Here is a 20,553-nt window from a genome sequence, read left to right on the forward strand (position 1 = left end):
GGAGCGGAGGTGAGAAGGGAGCGGAGGTGAGAAGGGAGCGGAGGTGAGAAGGGAGCGGAGGTGAGAAGGGAGAAGGGGGTAGGGGAGAAGGGGGGAGAATGGGGGGGAGAAGGGGTGGGGGATAAGGGGGAGGGGAGAAGGGGGTGGGGGAGAAGGGGGAGGGGAGAAGGGGGGAGGGGAGGAAAAGGTGGGGGGGGGGAGAGGAAAAGGTGGGGGGAGAGGAAAAGGTGGGGGGAGTGGAAAAGGTGGGGGGAGTGGAAAAGGTGGGGGGATAGGAAAAGGTGGGGGGAGAGGAAAAGGTGGGGGGAGAGGAAAAGGTGGGGGAGTGGAAAAGGTAGGTGAGGGGAAAAAGGGAAGGATAAACCTAGTAAAAAAGTAACAAACTTCATGTCACCTCGTAAAATTGACAAACTTAATTTAATCGGATGGAGTGATCATGGGGAGAAATCATCAGTCAAGCTAAGCAATACCAGTGTACACCCTTAATCGATACCCCCTATATAAACATAATTTTCCGACCCAACATCAAATGAGGCCTTTGCTGTATGAGAAAGAAAATATATTTAATAACAAAACAATATACAATTTTAACTAAAGTTTGGTATTTTCATGACAAACTCGTGAGTGCACAAACTGCCGAGCAGGTCGTAACTGCACACGTGATTATAATTGTTGTGATTGGTACTACGTACTGCGTCGTGAGGTCTGGGGGCGTGGTCCGTTGGTTAATGGCGGCTCATCATGATGGCCGTGTGCTCTGTAGTAAGTTCAGGAATCTCCTTTAATCAAGTGGTTTATTAAAGACGATACCAAGCTCTCACAGAGCACACGGGCCATCATGACGAGCCGCCATTAACCACTGAGACCACGCCCCCAGACCTCACTACGCAGTCCGTAGTACCAATCACAACAATAATGAGCAATGTTCACCATGAACACGAGGTGTCACTGTTACACCGTTTTACGTTTACCGCTCTTAATGAAGAACAACTCACAAGTGGAATGGTACCTGACAGGTATTCACGATGCATTTTGCTTTTTGGGAAATAAACATTGTCGCGTCATCGCGTGGACGGAAACAACATGATAACGGAATGATAACAATTGTTAGTAATTACAATGTTGGAGTTTATCACCAAGGATAGTTGAACGGTCACTAACCTCGACCGGACCACAAGCAATGAACATACCTGCAGCTGTCGAACCTCTGTGATACTGTATATTGAAGCTAGCCAATGAGCTTGGACCTGGGTTTCGACGAATGGGAGTGGGCGTTCCGAGAGAGTGGAAGTGACGTCATGACCGCGACCGGAACACGTCATATAAAATAATTGCTGTTTATCTATTTGTTTGTGAGCAGGATATCTCAAACAGTTGTGCACGGATTCGTATGAAACTTGGTGGGCAGGTGGGGAAGAATTGATTAGATTTTGGTGAATATCCGGATGTTATAATTTCTAAGTGATTCTTCACAATTGAGAGATGGTGCCAAAAACGAGATATGGCATGACATCCCGCCGGCAGGAGTAGCCTTCTCGGCCCACTTCCGGTGTGCAATGTGCTGCTGCACGAAATCGGAAATGCAATTTATAATTTTTTGAAACTTAAACCGTTCACATGAACCGCAAAGCGAACGCCAGGCTTCTTCAGAGTAATTGAAGAATGGTCTATTATGCACAAAAATGATCTGTGAAGGGGCCAAGAATGCACTTTGTGCAGAGGACAACGCGAGAGCGTCAGCGCACACCTCTGCCAGGCTGAAGAGTTTGACCGCCGACCTCAAAATCGAATCAGTTCATCTTTACATCATTCTACGTAATTGTACCAAATTTGGTCAGAATCCCATCACTGGTTCACAAGTTATCGCGGTAACAGGATTTTTACCAAACATGACCTTTGACCTCGTGACCCCCAAATCTAATCAGTTCATCTTTACCTCATTATACATACCTGCACCACGTTTGACGAAGATCCCTTCAGCCGTTCTCAAGGTATCGCGGTAATGAAAACCCATCACGGTCGGACGGACAACCTGAAGACTTCATCGACGGAGGCATAAAAATTGAGATGTTTAATTTGGCGACACGCCGAGATGAGCAAAAGTGATTAAGACTCGATCCGTCTTTAATCATTAAATTAAATAACATCATGTAATTAAGGTCCATTGCTGCTCAGTCACTCCCCATTACCCTCTCCACTCTTCTTTCGTATGCTCGGTGTGGCTGCAGGTTTACACCACTTTTCTGCATGGGGGTGGAGGTGTGCTGCTGATGCAGTGCCCCTTCAGTCAGACCAGGAATTTAGCATTTGTTCAGGGTTCCGGCGATAGCTCGCCTGCTCTTCATGAAGGAGACCTTGGGATCTTTATCGTCCACCGACTAATGCCGGCAGACTGGACAGCCAGTTTAACGTCCATTGATTGGTGATTTTACAAACGACCATTGTACCTGGGCTCTGATAGGTGATTTTACAAAAGACAATCACATTTTCATTTCTGTACAACAAAGTAATGATTTTAATATTGATCAAGCTTATCTGTTGGTCTTCTCATCCGAGCAGCCTGGGTCGTGGTTTTGCTCTCTCTCTCTCTCTGGAAATCTCACACAACAAAATTAAATTTTCCGTTATGCAACAACTGATCTCATTTAATTTTGCTCTTGAATGCCAATGCACAACTTTTGCCAAAACAGAGTCGACCGATGTGAGATATTTACTCAGGTTGGAGAGCAAACTTAAAGTATCAAACGAGACGATAGAATGAGATGAAGTATCCGTTGGACAACAAAGACACAGAGGATCTCTGGGTGTCTTAATCACTTTATAGTCACAGTGAGCACGTCCTGCCCAGCTTCTTCAAGAACCGAGACGACATCTCTGACATTATGAGCAACGAGTTTACGACATTCGAGAAAACTTCTTTCCAAATTCCACACTGAAATCGCGTCCCGTGTTCTCTGCATGGAGCCTTGCTGCCTCGGCACGCAGCTCTCTTGCCCGGACCTTGCCACCAAGACCACGTTGAGAGAGCAGATGAGCGGCAACCATGCAGGATGGAGAATGGCCCATTTTACAGGCGTTTTGTGCCAAAGCAGTGGCTCGGGTGTCATCCCTGCGTGGATTATAATTCGGACCATTAAATGGGATCGATAGCTGCAACACTATAACCAACAAAACAAAACTCAATTTTCAATTCAATAAATTGATATAGTTCGACTGTACTCTTGATCAAATGGTACCTCCTAGCTTTTTAGTCAATTCCTTTGTGCCAAGGATGTATTTCACAATGCAGCTGCATTTGATGGCTGGTAGGATGACCTGGAGGTACACTAACTTGCCTCTAAACTGTCCAGCCTGGGTTTGAACCCCGACCGAGCTAGAAACTTTCATCCCGCTGTTTCGCAACCAGAATGTTTCAGTGTTTTTGCCGTCCCTCAGATGGACGTTAAACGTGAGTGTCCCATCTGCCGGCATTACTGGATGGACATCAAAGATCCCAAGGTGTACTTCGCAAAGAGTAGGTGAGCTAGCGCCAGCACACAGAACAAATTCCAAATTCTGTCCCTAACCTACACGGGGCACTGCATCAGAAGCACAGCCACGCTCCCAGCAATGATGCAAACCAGCAGCCACAGGCTGCGCACAACACTGGAACGGCACTCGGAAGAGTGCTTACCTCCGTCAGACTGAACAGTTCACGTTTTGTATCCCACTGATATACCAGATCTGGATCCACACCTGAAGCAAAATGAAATCACCTCACCAATGCATCCACCTCGTTTTGTCATAATCCATCCAAAACTTTTTTAAATATTGTGCCATATATTGTTTTTGGCCCGATCACTCAATGGCGAAAAATCACAAAAAATGTAATCTTGTATCCAGATTTGTATCTTCACCGAAATAATATGACCCGACTGCAAAGCCGCAATGAGCCGGTGAAGCCAAAGCCTCTTGCCACTATTTTACCCATCACTATGGCATCAGTAGGTTAGGTAGTTGGTAGTCGGTAGGTGTAGTAGGTACCGTATCTAGTTCAAAATGACACCATTTGCATTCTGGATGATTAAAATTTATAAAATTTACTTCTTGATTAATTCGGTGAATTCCGTCTCAACTTCGGATATTTCCGGCCGTGAAAAACTATCCCCTACGGCCGCGAGATTTCTAAAAAATAATTCTTCGTCAATTTTAGAATATTTGACGCCGTTTTCAGCCTCCGAAACGCGGTAATAAGCTTTTTTGAAATATTTTTTCAAATGCTCGAATCTCATTGGTTCCGGTGTTTGGTGAAGATTTTTGTTGAAGATAACCAGGGCCCATGCGGGCCCGGGGAACAAGGTTGGTCTTTAAAGTATTTTAATTCCAAATTAGAGGTGCATAAGATGGTGAATCAAAAAAAGACGGGTGAAACAGACTCCTATTGAATTTTATCGCAATTTTTTATGCATACTTCCGCATCCGCAAGATGGCGACCTCCATGGAACGATTTGGTGCGTCAAAGCTTCGAAATTCTCAAAGGATCCAGCAAAATCTGGCTTTTCAACATAATACGTACGAATTCATTCACAACACCGGCTTCGCCGGCTATAATCAATTCGTCCTTACCACACACCCGATCTGTCCACCAAGTTTCGTCCTAATTCATACATAATTTTTTTGGAGAAATCGTGCTATATATCGTTTTTGGCCTTATCTCTCAATGGTGAAGAATTACTTAAAAATAAATTAATAAAATTCTCATATCCATATTCAGATCTACACCAAAATCTAATCAGTTCGTCCTTGTCACACACTCAACCTCGCCATGAAGTTTTGTCTGAATCCGTCCATAAATTTTTCCGAGATATTGTATATATTGTTTTTGGCGTCATCTCTCAATGGTGAAGAATCACTTAAAAACTAGAGCAATGAGACTGTCACCAATATGCCTCTGCATAGTCCCTGCCCGTGACAATGGGTAGATGCCCTCGATCACTGCCCTAAAAATAAACAAGTGTGGTGCTGTGCACACACGACTCGATTGCCAGAGAGGTAGGCCACAACGCGTTGGTACAAACAAGAGTCTTTATTAAGAGCTCGCACTTCAGCACTGGGCGGGCTCGAGCTTAGAGCCCGCATATATGTCCCGAGGCCACGCCTTGCCCCCGGGCATGGCCGATCGGTCGAAAGGCAGGGCATGCATTTTAGTTCCCCGCCTGGACGCGCGCGCCACCCACTGGTGCACGGAATTATTGCCACTTGTGCCCGCCACACGCGCCCCCCCAGAATTCCCGCGCACCTGAAGGGTGAGCTTGCGAGGAAGCCGGATGACCCGGCCGAAACGCCCCCTGGCGATGCGTGCAGGGCTGGGGGGTAGCGGACGGCGGGGCTGGGGGGTGCCAGGGGTCTGACCGCCGGGGGGCGGCCTCAAAGCGGAGGCAGAGCTGCTTGCGGGGGGTGGTCCAGATCGAGGTGGGCCGGCTTGAGGCGGTCCACTGAGATACGATCCGGGGCACCGCCGATGTCGACGGTGAAATATTTGTCCCCGGTCTCCAGCACGCGGAAGGGCCCGTCGTACGGGGGCCGTAGCGTTGCCCGGTGGGCGTCGTGCCGGACGAAGACGTACTCCGCCGTGCGAAGCTCCGGGGCGACGTGGGAGGACGGGCAACCGTGGTGTGCCGTTGGCACTGGGGCGAACCTCCGGGCGGTCTCCTGCAGGGTGGAGCGCTGTTGCGCCGCGGACCAAGGAGCCGTGGAGTCGGGGATAAATTCGCCCGGTACCTGCAGTGGTTGCCTGAAGACCAGCTCCGCCGAGGACGCATGCAGGTCGTCCTTGGGCGCCGTCCTGAGGCCCAGCAGGACCCAGGGGAGCCTGTCGGCCCAGCTGCCGTTGCGGAGGCTGGCCCGGAGCACGGCCTTCATCGAGCGATGGAAGCGCTCGCACAGGCCATTGGCCTGGGGGTGGTAGGCCGTGGTGCGGTGCAGTTGGACGCGGAGCCCTTGCGCCACCACCCCCCAGAGCTCCGAGGTGAACTGGGGGCCGCGGTCGGACGAGATGTCCGAGGGGGCACCGAACCGGGCAACCCAAGTGGCGATGAAGGCTTGCGCCACATCAGCCGCCGACGTCGCCGCCAATGGCACGGCCTCCGGCCACCGTGTGGTGCGGTCCACCATGGTGAGGAGGTGGGTGAACCCCCAAGAGGGGGGCAGAGGTCCCACCAAGTCGACGTGGACATGGTCGAACCGACGCTCGGGCACCGTAAATGGGGCCAACGGGGCCTGGGTGTGGCGGTGGACCTTTGCGCGCTGGCACGCGAGGCACGTCCTGGCCCAGTCACGGACGTCCTTCCTGAGGCCATGCCAGATGAACTATGCCGCGACGAGCTTCTGGGAGGCCTTCGTGCCCGGGTGGGACAGGCCTTGGATGGCGTCGAAAACCGGGCGCTGCCAGCCAGCGGGCACGATGGGGCGAGGCCGGCCGAGGGAGACGTCACACAGGAGGGCCGCGCCCGCAACATCGAACGGCACCTCGGTGATGTGGAGGCCCATGACAGCGGACCGCAAGGCCTGGACGCCGGGGTCGGCGGCCTGGTCCTCCGCCATTCGGGCATAGTCGATCCCTAGGTGGACCGCGTGCGCGACGGACCGGGAAAGGCAATCCGCCCTCCGGGTTGTCTTTTCCCGCGACGTGATGGATGTCCGTCGTGTACTCAGACACGGCAGAGAGGTGACGCTGCTGCCGTGCCGACCATGGCTCAGCGACCTTGGCCATCGCGAACACAAGGGGCTTGTGGTCGACGAAAGCCGTGAACGGGCGGCATGCGAGCAGATGGCGGAAGTGTCGGACCACCAGGTGGAGCCCGAGCAGCTCGCGGTCGAAGGTGCTATAGCGGCGTTCATGCGGGCGAAGTTGCCGGCTAAAAAACGCCAGCAGCTGCCAAGCACCACTCACCCCCTGCTCGTGCACTGCGCCCACCGCGTAGTCCGACGCGTCGGTGGTGAGGGCGATCGGTGCATCGGGCGCCGGGTGTGACAGCATGGTGGCGTTGGCCAGGGCCAGCCTTGCGCCCACAAACGCCACGGCCATCGGCTCCGACCAGGCGATGTCACCTTTGCCAGGCTTGCCCCGGAGGGCCTCATGCAGGGGGCGGAGGAGCTGGGCGACGTGGGGCACGAAGCGGTGGTAAAAATTTACCATGCCCAGGAACTCCTGGAGCCCCTTAATCGTGCGGGGGCGCGGGAAATCCCTGACCGCCTCCACCTTGGCCGGTAAAGGGATGGCCCCGTGCCTGGTGATGCGGTGCCCCAAGAAGTCGATGGCGGCGATGCCTAAACGGCACTTTGCGGGGTTGATGATCAGGCCATGCTGGCCCAGGCGTTCGAAAAGCGTGCGGAGGTGGAGCAGGTGCTCCTCCTTGGACACGCTCGCGACTAGGATGTTGTCCAGGTAGACATAGATGAAAGGTAAGTCACGCAAGACGCTGTCCATGAGCCGTTGGAACGCCTGGGCCGCAATCTTCAACCCAAAAGGCATTCGCAGGAACTCAAAGAGGCCGAAAGGGGTGATGATGGCCATCTTTGGGACATCGTCCGGTTGGACGGGGACCTGGTGGTTGCCCCGGATGAGGTCCACCTTGGAGAACACGGTCGTGTTCGCCAACCGGGCGGAAAAGTCCTGGATATGCGGGACCGGGTAGCTGTCGGGGGTGGTGGCATCATTGAGCCGGCGGTAGTCACTGCACGGCCGCCATCCTCCGCCGGGCTTCGGCACAATGTGCAGAGGAGAAGCCCAAGCGCTGTTGGAGCGCCGTACGATCCCCAGCCGTTCCAGCGTGGCAAACTCTGCTTTCGCCATGGCGAGCTTCGTGGGGTCGAGTCGGCGTGCCCGGGCGTAGACCGGCGGCCTGACCGTGGGGATATGGTGCTCCACCCCGTGTTTGACGGCCACCGCTGAGAAGGTGGGCCACGTGAGAGCTGGGAAACTGGTGAGGAGGCGGGTAAACTCGTCCGCTGCCGGAAGCGTGCAGACTAACCTCGCCGGGAGGGAACCTTTCAGCATGCCGCTTGGCAAGCCGCTCGGTGAGCCACTCAGCGAGCTGCTCAACGAGCCGCTCAGCGAAACAAGCGAGCGAGCTGAAGGTTTCGGCCTGGACGAGACGTTTGCACTTAACATCGACCAACAGCCCATGCACACATAGGAAGTCCGCGCCGAGCAGGGCCATTGGCACGCTGGCGGTAACGAATGACCATTGAAAGCGCTGCCCTCCGAACCGCAGTGAGAGGCAATGCTTCCCGAATGTGTGGATGGGTGTACCGTTGGCGGCAAGCAAAGCGGGGCCCCGGCCCGCGGCTTGCTTGTCGGACGTGGAGGCAGGGAGGACGCTTACCTGCGCTCCTGTGTCGCAAAGAAAACGGTGCCCGGACAAGGTGTCCATGATGAACTGGAGGCTGCCGGAATGGCCGACGCTCAGGGCCGCAAGTGAGCGCCGGCCCGGTCGTTTCCCGACCCGTCAAAAGAACACGGCGGGCGGCACGTTTTAGCCTTGTGGCCGAACCTGGCATGGTAGTAGCACCCGGTTTGCGGCGGTGGCGGACGCGTCGGCCATGCCGGCGGCGGTGGTGGTGGCGGCGGCGGTAGTGGGTGGTGCGCAGCAGCGGCCACGATGGAAGCCGGGGGCGCTGGAGCCTCCGCACCGGGAGCCACTACGGCAGCACCGTAAACCGACCGCGTGTCGCAGGCCGCGAAAAACTTGTCGGCCTCTCCGGCCAGGGCACGGGGTTCCGTGATGTTGGAACCGGCCAGTGCGAGGCGTACCTGTATCGGTAGCTGGCAGAGGAACAGTGCGCGGAACAAGAAATCCGGGCGCTGGTCCCCAAGCAGAGACAGCATGAAATCCATCCGGACGGATGGTCGTGTGTCGCCGAGGGCGGGAAGGTCCAGGAGGCGGTGGGCACGTTCGATCTCTGTGAGCCCGAACGTGGCGAGGAGGAGACGTTTGAGCGCCTCGTACTTGTGGTCGCCCTGCGGGCGCCGAAGGATGGATACGACTCAGGCGGCAGTGCCGGGCCCGAGGGCGGCGACCACGTGGTAGTACCGGGTCTCGTCCGCCGTGATGCCTCGGGCTGAAATTGAGCTTTGGCCTGCACAAACCAAATGTCGGCTTGCGCTTCCCAAAACTCCGGGAGTTTGATTGCGACGGCGTTGGTAGCCATGGCACGTTCGGGGGTCAGCAATGGCTGAACCAATTGGGGTCACCAGTGTGGTGCTGTGCACACACGACTCGATTGCCAGAGAGGTAGGCCACAATGCGTTGGTACATACAAGAGTCTTTATTAAGAGCTCGCACTTCAGCACTGGGCGGGTTCGAGCTTAGAGCCCGCATATATGTCCCGAGGCCACGCCTTGCCCCCGGGCGTGGCCGATCGCTCGAAAGGCAGGGCATGTATTTTAGTTCCCCGCCTGGACGCTCGCGCCACCCACTGGTGCGCGGAATTATTGCCCCTTGTGCCCGCCACACAAGTTTGATTTAAACCCCTTCAGCTGTTCTCAAGTATCACATTTTTACCACACAAGACAGGTTTCACATCGATCGGTGAATCTGTTTCGGAGAAGAGATTTATTTAAATATCGGCTTTCAAACTAATATGGCTGCCAAACCACGTGACATATGACATCAAAAATGTACACTCTGCATATGTATTTGTCGGGGATCGCGTTTGTGAAGTTTCGTGTTGATCAGACAAGGTTAGTTTTTCTATCCAAGATGGCTTGCAGACCACGTGACCTACGACGTCATTATTTTCAAACTATATGCAGCAATGGTGTTCGATGACATTTGTAAAGTTTCGCATCAATAGGTTAAGGTTTCAGAGATACGATTATTTAATATTTTCCTTCAATCCAACATGGCTGCCACACCATGTGACCGATGACGTTTTCGTGATAAACTTTTAATTGCCATGTTTAGTCGATGACGCATGTAAAGTTTTCAGTCGAACGCTTTGGTGGTTTGTTTGGAAGATGTTTTTAAAAAATTATCAGGTTAAATCCAATATGGCTGCCAAACCATGTGACCTACTGTGGCGGACACCAAAGCTCACTGGCGTGGTGACATTATTCCGCGCACCAAGTGGGCGGCGGCCACGCCCCAGGGGTAGGCGTGGCCTCAGGATATACACCGGGTGCGCAGCCCGGAGCGCACGAGTGCTACAGTGAAGCTCTTTGAATAAAGACCCATTTAAACTTACCGCGTTGTCCGCTTCCTCCTTGGTAGCAAGTAGCGCGTGTGGCACCACGCTCTTCATTGGTGACCTCGACGTTGGATCAGCCGTAGCGATCCATCTGAACACGACGCCATAGCAATGGCAAACAACGCGGTCAAACTCCCCGAGTTCTGGGAGGCTCAGGCCGAGGTCTGGTTCATGCAAGTTGAAGCCCAATTTCAGCTTCGGCGCATCACGAGCGACGCGACGCGGTACTACCACGTCATCGCCTCCCTCGGGCCCGGCACTGCCACCCGGGTCGTTTCTGTCCTACAAAATCCACCAGCCATAAACAGGTACGAGGCGCTCAAATGGCTTCTCATCGCCACGTTTGGCCTCACAGAGGACGAACGGGCCGACCGCCTCCTCGACCTGCCCGAGCTCGGCGATACACGACCATCGGTCCGCATGGATCACATGCTGTCATTGTTGGGGGACAAGACACCGGATTTTTTCTTCCGGGCGCTTTTTCGACGCCAGCTACCAGCACGCGTACGCCTCGCATTGGCCGGTTCCATAATAACGGAACCCCGAGCCCTGGCCGCCGCGGCCGACAAGTACTTTGCAGTTTTGGACACGCAGGCGAGTTTTGGTGCGGCCGTCGCGCATCCCGAGGCTGATGCTGGTGCAAATCTCATCCCCGATGCCGATGCACACCTCGGGGCCGGCGCTAGGCTCCGCCCACCACCACCACCGCCGCCGCAGAGAAAACCGCGGCCTCCGACGCCTCCGCCACCAACCTGGTGCTTTTTCCACACAAAGTTCGGGCACGAGGCTCGGCAGTGTCGCCCGCCGTGCTCATTCGGCAAGTCGGGAAACTCTCGGGCCGGCGCTCGGTTGCGTCCCTGAGTGCCGGCCGGGCGAACAGCCTACTGTTCATCAAGGACACCTTGTCTGGGCGCCGTTACCTGTGTGACACAGGAGCGCAGGTGAGCGTCGTCCCCGCCGGTACGTCAGACAAGCAAACCGCGGGCCGGGGCCCCGTGCTGCTTGCCGCAAACGGTACGCCTATACGCACATACGGAAAACGTTGCCTCTCCCTGCGGTTCGGAGGGCAAGTTTTTCGGTGGTCATTCGTTACCGCCAGCGTGCCAATGGCCCTGCTCGGCGCGGACTTCCTATGTGTGCATGGGCTGTTGGTCGATGTTAAGTGCAAACGTCTCGTCCAGGCCGAAACCTTCAGCTCGCTCGCTTGTTTCGCTGAGCGGCTCGTTGAGCAGCTCGCTGAGTGGCTCACCGAGCGGCTCGCCGAGCGGCTTGCTGAACGGTTCGGTGCCGGTGGGGTCGATCTGTACGCTTCCGGCGGCGGACGAATTCACCCGCCTCCTCGCCGGTTTCCCGGCACTCACGCGGCCCACCTTCTCGGCGGGGGCCGTTAAGCACGGGGTGGAACACCACATCCCCACCTCCGGGCCACCGGTCTATGCCCGGGCACGCCGCCTCGAGCCGACGAAGCTCGCGGTAGCGAAAGCAGAGTTCGCTATGCTGGAGCGGCTCGGCATCGTGCGGCGCTCCGAGAGTGCGTGGGCGTCCCCGCTCCACATCCTGCCCAAGCCCGGCGGGGGATGGCGACCGTGCGGGGACTACCGGCGCCTCAACGACGCCACCACCCCCGACCGCTACCCCATCCCCCACATCCAGGACTTCTACACCCGTTTGGCGGGCATGTCCTTCTTTTCAAAGGTGGACCTCATACGCTGCTACCATCAGGTCCCCGTCAGGCCGGAGGACATCCAGAAGACGGCGGTCATCACGCCATTCGGACTGTTCGAATTTCTTCGGATGCCCTTTGGTTTGAAAAATGCGGCTCAGGCGTTCCAGCGCCTCATGGACAGCGTCTTGCGCGACTTGGATTTTATATACGTCTACCTGGACGATATCCTCGTCGCCAGCGCATCCCGCGAAGAGCACCTTCACCATCTCCGCACGCTCTTCGAACGTCTGGGCCAGCATGGCCTCATCGTTAACCCCGCTAAGTGCCGGTTCGGCGTCGCCGACATCGACTTTTTGGGGCACCGCGTCACGAGGCACGGGGCCGTCCCCCTACCGGCCAAGGTGGAGGCGGTGAGGGGGTTTCCGTGCCCCTGCACGATCAAGGGGCTCCAGGAGTTCCTGGGCATGGTGAACTTTTACCATTGGTTCCTGCCCCGCATCGCTCAGCACCTGCGCCCCCTCCACGAGGCCCTCCGAGGGAAGCCGGCCAAAGGTGACGTTACCTGGACTGAGCAGATGGACGCGGCATTCGCGGGCGCGAAGCTCGCCTTGGCTAACGCCACCATGCTCGCGCACCCGGCGCCCGATGCACCGATCGCCCTCACCACCGACGCCTCGGACTACGCGGTGGGCGCGGTGCACGAGCAATGGGTGCGTGGTGCTTGGCAACCGCTGGCGTTCTTTAGCCGGCAGCTTCGCCCGCCCGAACGCCGTTACAGTACCTTCGACCGCGAGTTGCTCGGGCTTCACCTGGCGGTCAGGCACTTCCGCCATCTGCTCGAGGGCCATGCGTTCACGGCCTTCGTCGACCACAAGCCACTGGTCTTCACGATGGGCAAGGTCACCGAGCCGTGGTTGGCCCGGCAGCAGCGTCACCTCTCGGCCGTGTCCGAGTATACGACGGACATCCGGCACGACGCGGGAAAGGACAACCCGCTGGCGGATTGCCTTTCCCGGTCCGTCGCCCACGCCGTCCACCTTGGCATCGACTATGCCCGGATGGCGGCGGACCAGGCCGCCGACCCCGGTGTCCAGGCCTTGCGGACCGCCGTCACGGGCCTCCGCGTCACCGAGGTGCCGTTCGACGGCACGGGCATGGCCCTCTTGTGTGACATCTCCCTCGGGCGGCCTCGCCCCATCGTGCCCGCGGGCTGGCAGCGCCAGGTTTTTGACGCCATCCACGGCCTGTCCCACCCGGGCACGAAGGCCTCCCAGAGGTTGGTCGCCAACAAGTTTGTCTGGCATGGCCTCGGGAAGGCCGTCAGCGGCTGGACCAGGACGTGGCTCGCGTGCCAGCGTGCAAAGGTGCACCGGCATACCCAGGCCCCATTGGCTCCGTTTGCGGTGCCGGCACGTAGGTTCGACCACGTGCACGTGGACCTGGTGGGACCTCTGCCCCCCTCACGGGGTTTCACCCACGTCCTTACCATGGTGGACCGCACCACCCGGTGGCCGGAGGCCATGCCTTTGGCGGCGACGACGGCGGCGGACGTCGCGCAGGCGTTCATCGCCACCTGAGTCGCCCGGTTCGGCGCCCCCTCAGACATCTCGTCCGACCGCGGCCCCCAGTTCACCTCGGAGCTGTGGGCCGCGGTTGCGCAGGGTTTTGGGGTCCAACTGCACCGAACCACGGCCTACCACCCCCAGGCCAACGGCCTGTGCGAGCGGTTCCACCGCTCATTGAAGGCCGCGCTCCGGGCCCCCTACGCGACGGCGGCTGGGTCGACAGGCTCCCCTGGGTCCTGCTGGGCCTCCGGACGGCGCCCAAGGACGACCTGCGCGCATCCGCGGCGGAGTTGGGCTTTGGACAACCGCTGCGGGTGCCGGGCGAGTTCCTCCCCGACCCCACGGCACCATGGTCCATGGTGCAGGAGCGCTCCGCACTGCAGGAGACCGCCGGGAGGTTCGCCCCGGTGCCGACGGTGCACCACGGGCACCCACCCACGCACGTCGCCTCGGAGCTTCGCACCGCGGAGTATGTCTTCATCCGGCACGATGCCCACCGGATGCCACTGCGGCCCCCGTACGACGGGCCTTTCCGCGTGCTGGAGACCGGGGTGAAACACTTCACCTTGGACATCGGCGGTACTCCCGACCGCGTCTCGGTGGATCGCCTCAAGCCGGCCCACCTCGACGTGGACCACCCACCGCCGGTGGCTCGGCCCCCGCGTCGAGGCCACCCCCCTGCGGGTGGACCCCCGGCACCGCCCAGCACCGCCGGCACGCCGCCCCCCGGTCCGGCACCCATCCCGGGTACAGCCGGGGGCATCCCAGCTGGCATCCCTGCACCCCGGACACCGCCGGTCGCCAGAGGGCGCTTCGGCCGGGTCATCCGTTTGCCCCGCAAACTGGCCCTCCAGGTGCGCGGGAATTCTGGGGGGACGCGTGTGGCGGACACGAAAGCTCACTGGCGTGGTGACATTATTCCGCGCACCAAGTGGCGGCGGCCACGCCCCAGGGGTAGGCGTGGCCTCAGGATATACACCGGGCGCGCAGCCCGGAGTGCGCAAGTGCTACAGTGAAGCTCTTTGAATAAAGACCCATTTAAACTTACCGCGTTGTCCGCTTCCTCCTTGGTAGCAAGTAGCGCGCATGGCACCGCGCTCTTCATCGCGCTCTTCACTACCATGTCATAAATTTACTATTTCAATACAAATGGTTCATTGATGATGTGCATGCAATTTCAGATTTTTAGGATAAAGCATTCAATGAAAACATTTATGGCTGGTACACCACTTCGCCAATGATGTCATAATTATCTTGCTTTTGTTCCCCATTCGGAGTACTTGACAATGTGTCATGTTTCTAATTTTTCCATTCAGCGGTTTCCGATAAATATTTTTTTAATCGTTTAATCCAAGATGGCTGCCATACCATGTGACCTATGACATCACTATTATCACAAAAACATTCTGCATGGGTGTCTCTCCTACCCATAAACTTTTGTCTCAATCGGACATTTGGTTGCTGAGAAAGACGAGGTTTAACCCGTACATACGGACAGACGGACAGACAACCCCCTTAGGGGACAGAAGCATAAATTTTTTTTAATTCTCGTATCCACATTCAGATCTTCACCAAAATCGAATCAGTTCGTCCTTGTCACACACTCAACCTACCCATCAAGTTTTGTCCAAATCCGTCCACAACTTCATATATCGTGTCCACAGACAAACAGCGAGGATTGGAAACATAACCTACTTCCACCTTTGGTGCCGAAGGTAAGAAGGACCATCATGAAAAAGTACAACTATTATATTATCAATTTTTTCACCGTCATTCAGTTCGTGCTCATTCTCACCTGGGCTCGTGTGTATTGAGGGAGATGGTGAGCTGCATGCAGCTGGGCGCAACATCTGCGTCGCAAGCTTTAGCAAAAAAACGGCGAGGGAGGTCATGGTTGGGCCGGCCATCAGGTTGCCTCACACCTTGCGCAGCCAATAAGCCCAGATTATGGCAACAATCAGGCCCAACATCAATGGAGGACTTCTCACAAGGGCCAAGGAACAGAGAGTAGGCCGTAACTGGGTCTTCAGGCACTCCGCCTGCAGAATTCAAGTCATAAATACCATAAAGGGAATGAGGCCTTCAATAGTGTTGCTATGGTTACCTTATGCTTTCGCCCATACCCACCCATGCTCCCATCTACGACATGAAACTCTCCCCCCATTCTCCCCTTTCTCCCCTTTCCTGCTCCACCTTGATCCTCTGTCAATCTGTAAGGATGCTGCCCTCTGCCCATTAGGCCCTGCAATCCACGGGGTGAGTTTTTGTGCAAGACCAAGATATTGTTTAAATAAACAAACCTCTTCCTACAAGGTGGTTGCCCCAAGCTTCGCACAACTTTCATAATGTCCGTGCTGCTGGCAGTTCCAGGTGAGGACACGTGCTGCCCCGACGAAGTCCTTCCTCACTGCTTGGAGGAAGTCAGCCAACCGACTGCCAGGTTCAAGGAGCAGGCCGACTGCCAGGTACAAGGAGCAGGCCGACTGCCAGGTTCAAGGAGCAGGCCGACTGCCAGGTTCAAGGAGCAGGCCGACTGCCAGGTACAAGGAGCAGGCCGACTGCCAGGTTCAAGGAGCAGGCCGACTGCCAGGTTCAAGGAGCAGGCCGACTGCCAGGTTCAAGGAGCAGGCCGACTGCCAGGTACAAGGAGCAGGCCGACTGCCAGGTACAAGGAGCAGGCCGACTTCCAGGTACAAGGAGCAGGCTGACTGCCACGTACAAGGAGCAGGCCGACTGCCAGGTACAAGGAGCAGGCCGACTGCCAGGTACAAGGAGCAGGCCGACTGCCAGGTACAAAGAGCAGGCCGACTGCCAGGTACAAGGAGCAGGCCGACTGCCAGGTACAAGGAGCTGGCCGACTGCCAGGTACAAGGAGCAGGCCGACTGCCAGGTACAAGGAGCAGGCCGACTGCCAGGTACAAGGCGCAGGCCGACTGCCAGGTACAAGGAGCAGGCCGACTTCCAGGTACAAGGCGCAGGCCGACTGCCAGATGTAAGGACAAGGTTGACTGACAGGTGTAAGGAGCATGGTGACTGCCAGGCGTAAGGAGCAGGGAAACTGCCAGGTGTAACGAGCAGGGAAACTGCCAGGTGTAAGGAGCAGGGAAACTGCCAGGTGTAAGGAGCAGGGAAACTGCCAGGTGTAAGGAGCAGGGAAACTGCCAGGTGTAAGGAGCAGGGAAACTGCTAGGTGTAAGGAGCAGGGAAACTGCCAGGTGTAAGGAGCAGGGAAACTGCCAGGTGTAAGGAGCAGGGAAACTGCCAGGTGTCAGGAGCAGGGAAACTGCCAGGTTTAAGGAGCAGGGAAACTGCCAGGTTTAAGGAGAAGGGTAACTGCCAGGTGTAAGGAGCAGTGTAAATGCCAGGTGTAAGCATCAGTGTAACTGCAAGGTGTAAGCATCAGTGCAACTGCCAGGTGTAAGGATCAGTGCAACTGCCAGGTGTAAGCATCAGTGCAACTGCCAGGTGTAAGCATCTGGGGCCCGAAAGTCCATTCTAGGTGGTTCAATGTCTCCTTTCCTTAAATCAGACCCGAAGCACCCAGGGGTTGGGGGATCGTCCATGAAAATGTGCTCTTACCTGGTCGGGATGGTTTAGAAGTTGAACACCGCTGCCTCCATGTGATAGATCAGGACAGAGTGAGGTGAAGCAATAACCTCGGGAAGAGCACGAACACAAACATCCACGTGTCAGGTATAGTTGGTTGAAAGAGAAGGTGAATTGAACACAGCACCGGAAAAGGAAGTACTGTAGGAGCCGTGCTCCCACGTCAATCGGAAGAATGGACGCGACAAAAAGCTGGAATTCGTCCGAGTTTCTTTATTGTCACAAAACAACTCGGGTACTCTGAAAGGCCCGTTTATCGGGCAGCAATATATATACACACATTATCCCGGAGCGTTTGCCCGGGAAAGGCGAGAGGGGGCGTGGCCGAGCATCCTGGCCGCGGCCTGGCAAGTCGAGGGCGAGCATGGCCGGGCGTGCCCGGGCATGCCCGGGCGTCCCGGCCGAGGCCTGGCAAGTTGAGAGCGGGCCTGCCCGGGCGTCCTGGACGAGCCCGGCATGGTGATCGCTCCGCGTCCTTGGTAGGTGCAAGGCGATTGTGTAAACCCAGCGGTAGCCGCTACACACGTCCCCCCAGAATCGACTTGCACCGGCAGGGTCAATTTAAGGGGGGTCCTGATGACCCGGCCGAAGTGACCCCTGGCGGGTCGTGGGCGGGGGGGGGGGGGTCCGGCGTGGTGGTGGGTGGTCGAGTGGGGGGCACCGCGGACGGGGGGCGGCCTCACCGCGGCGGAAGGGCCAACCGTGGCGGTTGGTCGATGTCCACGTGCGCCGGTTTGAGACGGTCCACCGCAATCCGGTCCGACCTGCCGCCGATGTCGATGACGATCGACTTGTCGTCCCATCGCAGGACCCGGAAGGGTCCGTCGTATGGCGGCCGGAGTCGCCCCCGATGTGCGTCATGACGCACAAAAACGTACTCCGCTGTGCGAAGCGCTGGGGGGACGTAGGACTGGGGGTCACCGTGGTGGGACGTTGGCACGGGGGCAAACCGTCGGGCGGCCTCCTGGAGGTCCGAGCGCTGGTGAGCTGCGGACCAGGGACTGGTAGCGTCGGGCATGAATTCGCCCGGGACGCGTAGCGCCTGGCCGGAGACAAGCTCGGCGGTGGATGCCCGGAGGTCCTCCTTGGGGGCCTTGCGGAGGCCCAAAAGGACCCACGGCAGCCGGTCGGCCCAACCGCCGTCCTGAAGGCCGGCCAGGAGCGCGGCCTTCATGGAGCGGTGGAATCGCTCGCACAACCCATTGGCTTGGGGGTGGTAGGCCGTAGTATGGTGAAGCTTGACCCCCAGGTTGCGGGCGACCGTGCGCCACAGCTCGGAGGTGAACTGCGGGCCGCGGTCCGACGAGATGTCCGCCGGTGCGCCGAAGCGGGCGACCCAGGTGGCGATGAAAGCCTGCGCCACGTCGGCGGTGGTGGTGGAGACAAGGGGAACGGCCTCCGGCCACCTGGTGGTCCTGTCCACCATGGTGAGCAGGTGTGTGAAACCCCGCGAAGGGGGAAGGGGGCCAACCAGGTCCACGTTGACGTGGTCGAAACGTCGTTCGGGCACGGTGAAAGGTGCCAGCGGGGCCTGGGTGTGTCGGTGGACCTTGGCCTGTTGGCAGGCTGTGCAGGTGCTGGTCCAATCGCGGATGTCCCGTCGAAGGCCGTGCCAGACGAATCGCGCCGACATCAGCTTCTGGGAAGCTTTCCGGCCCGGGTGGGAAAGGCCGTGGAGGGAAGCGAAGATGCGGTGTTGCCAGGTAACGGGCACGATGGGGTGAGGCTGGCCTTGGGAGACGTCGCAGAGCAGGACAGTGTCCGCGAAGGGGATGTCGGCCAGACGGAGGCCCGTGTCCGCCGCCCGGAGGGCTTGCACCATGGTGTCGGTGGTTTGGTCCGCCGCCATAAGCGCGAAGTCCACGCCGAGGTGGACCGCGTTCGCGCTGGCCCGAGAAAGACAGTCGGCCACGGCGTTGTCTTTGCCGGTGACGTGCCGGATGTCCGTGGTAAACTCCGACACGGCGGAGAGGTGGTGCTGTTGGCGGGCCGACCACGGCTCCGTGACCTTGGCCATTGCGTAAACCAACGGCTTGTGGTCGACGAACACCGTGAAGGGTCGGCCCTCCAGGAGGTGGCGGAAATGGCGAACGGCCAGGTGTAGACCGAGGAGCTGACAGTCAAACATGCTATATTTGAGCTCGTTCGGCCGGAGCTGCCGGCTGAAAAATGCGAGTGGCTGCCAAACCCCGTTCACCCATTGCTCATGCACGGCGCCCACCGCGTAGTCGGGGGCATCCGTGGTGAGGGCGATGGGAGCGATGAGCACCGGGTGAGTGAGCAGTGTTGCGTCGGCGAGGGCCTGCTTTGAGCTGTTGAAGGCCGCGTCCATTGCTGCGGACGAGACGACGTCGTGCTTGGCCGGCTTGCCCCGGAGGGCTTCGTAGAGGGGCCGCATGAGTTGAGCAGCGCGGGGCACGAAGCGGTGATAGAAATTCACCATTCCCAGGAATTCCTGCAGGGCCTTTATGGAGCGGGGACGCGGAAACGTGGTGATGGCCTCGACCTTGGTTGGCAGTGGCACGGCCCCGTTCTTGGTGATGTGGTGGCCCAAAAAATCAACTGCCGTCGTGCCGAAGTGGCATTTGGCCGGGTTGACGATGAGGCCGTGCTCACTGAGGCGCCCGAACAGTGTTCGGAGGTGGAGGAGGTGCTCGGCCCGGGACGTGCTGGCGACGAGGATGTCGTCCAGGTAAACGAAGAGGAACGGCAGGTCACGCAGCACGCCGTCCATCAAGCGCTGGAACGCCTGAGCCGCATTCTTGAGGCCAAACGGCATCCGCAGGAATTCGAACAAGCCGAACGGCGTGATGACGGCCGTTCTAGGGACGTCGGCCGCCCTGACAGGTACCTGGTGATATCCCCGTATTAGATCGATTTTAGAAAAAATGACCCGTCCTGCCAGACGGGCGGAGAAGTCTTGGATGTGCGGGATCGGATACCTGTCGGGGTTGGTAGCATCGTTAAGGCGGCGGTAGTCGCCACATGGGCGCCAGCCGCCCCCTGGTTTTGGGACGATGTGTAGTGGCGAAGCCCACGCGCTATCGGAGCGCCGTACGATGCCGTGGTGTTCCAAAGCATCGAACTCGGCTTTGGCCACGGCGAGCTTGGCTGGGTCGAGGCGGCGGGCTCTGGCGTAGACCGGCGGGCCTGTGGTTGGCATGTGGTGCTCGATCCCATGTCGTACCGCGACGGCCGAAAACATCGGCCGCGTGAGGGCCGGGAACTCCGTGAGCAGGCGAGCAAACTCGTTCGCCGCCGGGAGGGTGCATGTCAGCTCGGTCGGAGTGGAGCTGCTCAATGTGCATACCAGGGAGCTGAAGGTCTCGGCGTTGATGAGGCGACGCTGTTGGACATCCACCAGCAGTCCGTGTGCGCAGAGGAAGTCGGCGCCTAGCAGAGCCATGGGCACGCTTGCAGTTACAAACGTCCAAATAAAGCGTTGGCCGCCGAAGCAGAGGGTGACGTTGCATGGGCCGAAGGTGC

At 57.8% G+C, this 20,553-nt stretch overlaps 1 protein-coding gene and 1 long non-coding RNA gene across 5 annotated transcripts in view; one reads left to right on the forward strand and one right to left on the reverse strand.

Annotated features, from left to right (window-relative positions):
• LOC137423685 (uncharacterized) overlaps positions 1 to 15,496 on the reverse strand; it is a 94,967-nt gene extending 79,471 nt beyond the window's left edge. For 2 of the 4 annotated variants that reach the window (XM_078771560.1, XM_078771558.1), the window contains exon 1: positions 693 to 869. Coding sequence is in view for 2 of the 4 variants with exons in the window: in XM_078771553.1 (XP_078627679.1) it covers positions 1,191 to 1,322 (132 nt within the window). In the remaining 2 variants the exon portion in view is untranslated. Of the gene's footprint in view, positions 1 to 692; positions 870 to 1,161; positions 3,110 to 15,256 lie in introns of those variants that run through there. The other 2 variants (XM_078771553.1, XM_078771557.1) reach the window with 2 other exon arrangements.
• The window catches only part of LOC144890653 (uncharacterized), a 103,538-nt gene that overhangs the window by 65,075 nt on the left and 17,910 nt on the right, over positions 1 to 20,553 (forward strand). The gene's annotated exons all lie outside the window — the stretch shown is intronic.

This window comes from Myxine glutinosa, chromosome 1 (assembly GCF_964187855.1).
Source record: "Myxine glutinosa chromosome 1, kmMyxGlut1.1, whole genome shotgun sequence".
Taxonomy (NCBI): Eukaryota; Metazoa; Chordata; class Myxini; order Myxiniformes; family Myxinidae; genus Myxine; species Myxine glutinosa.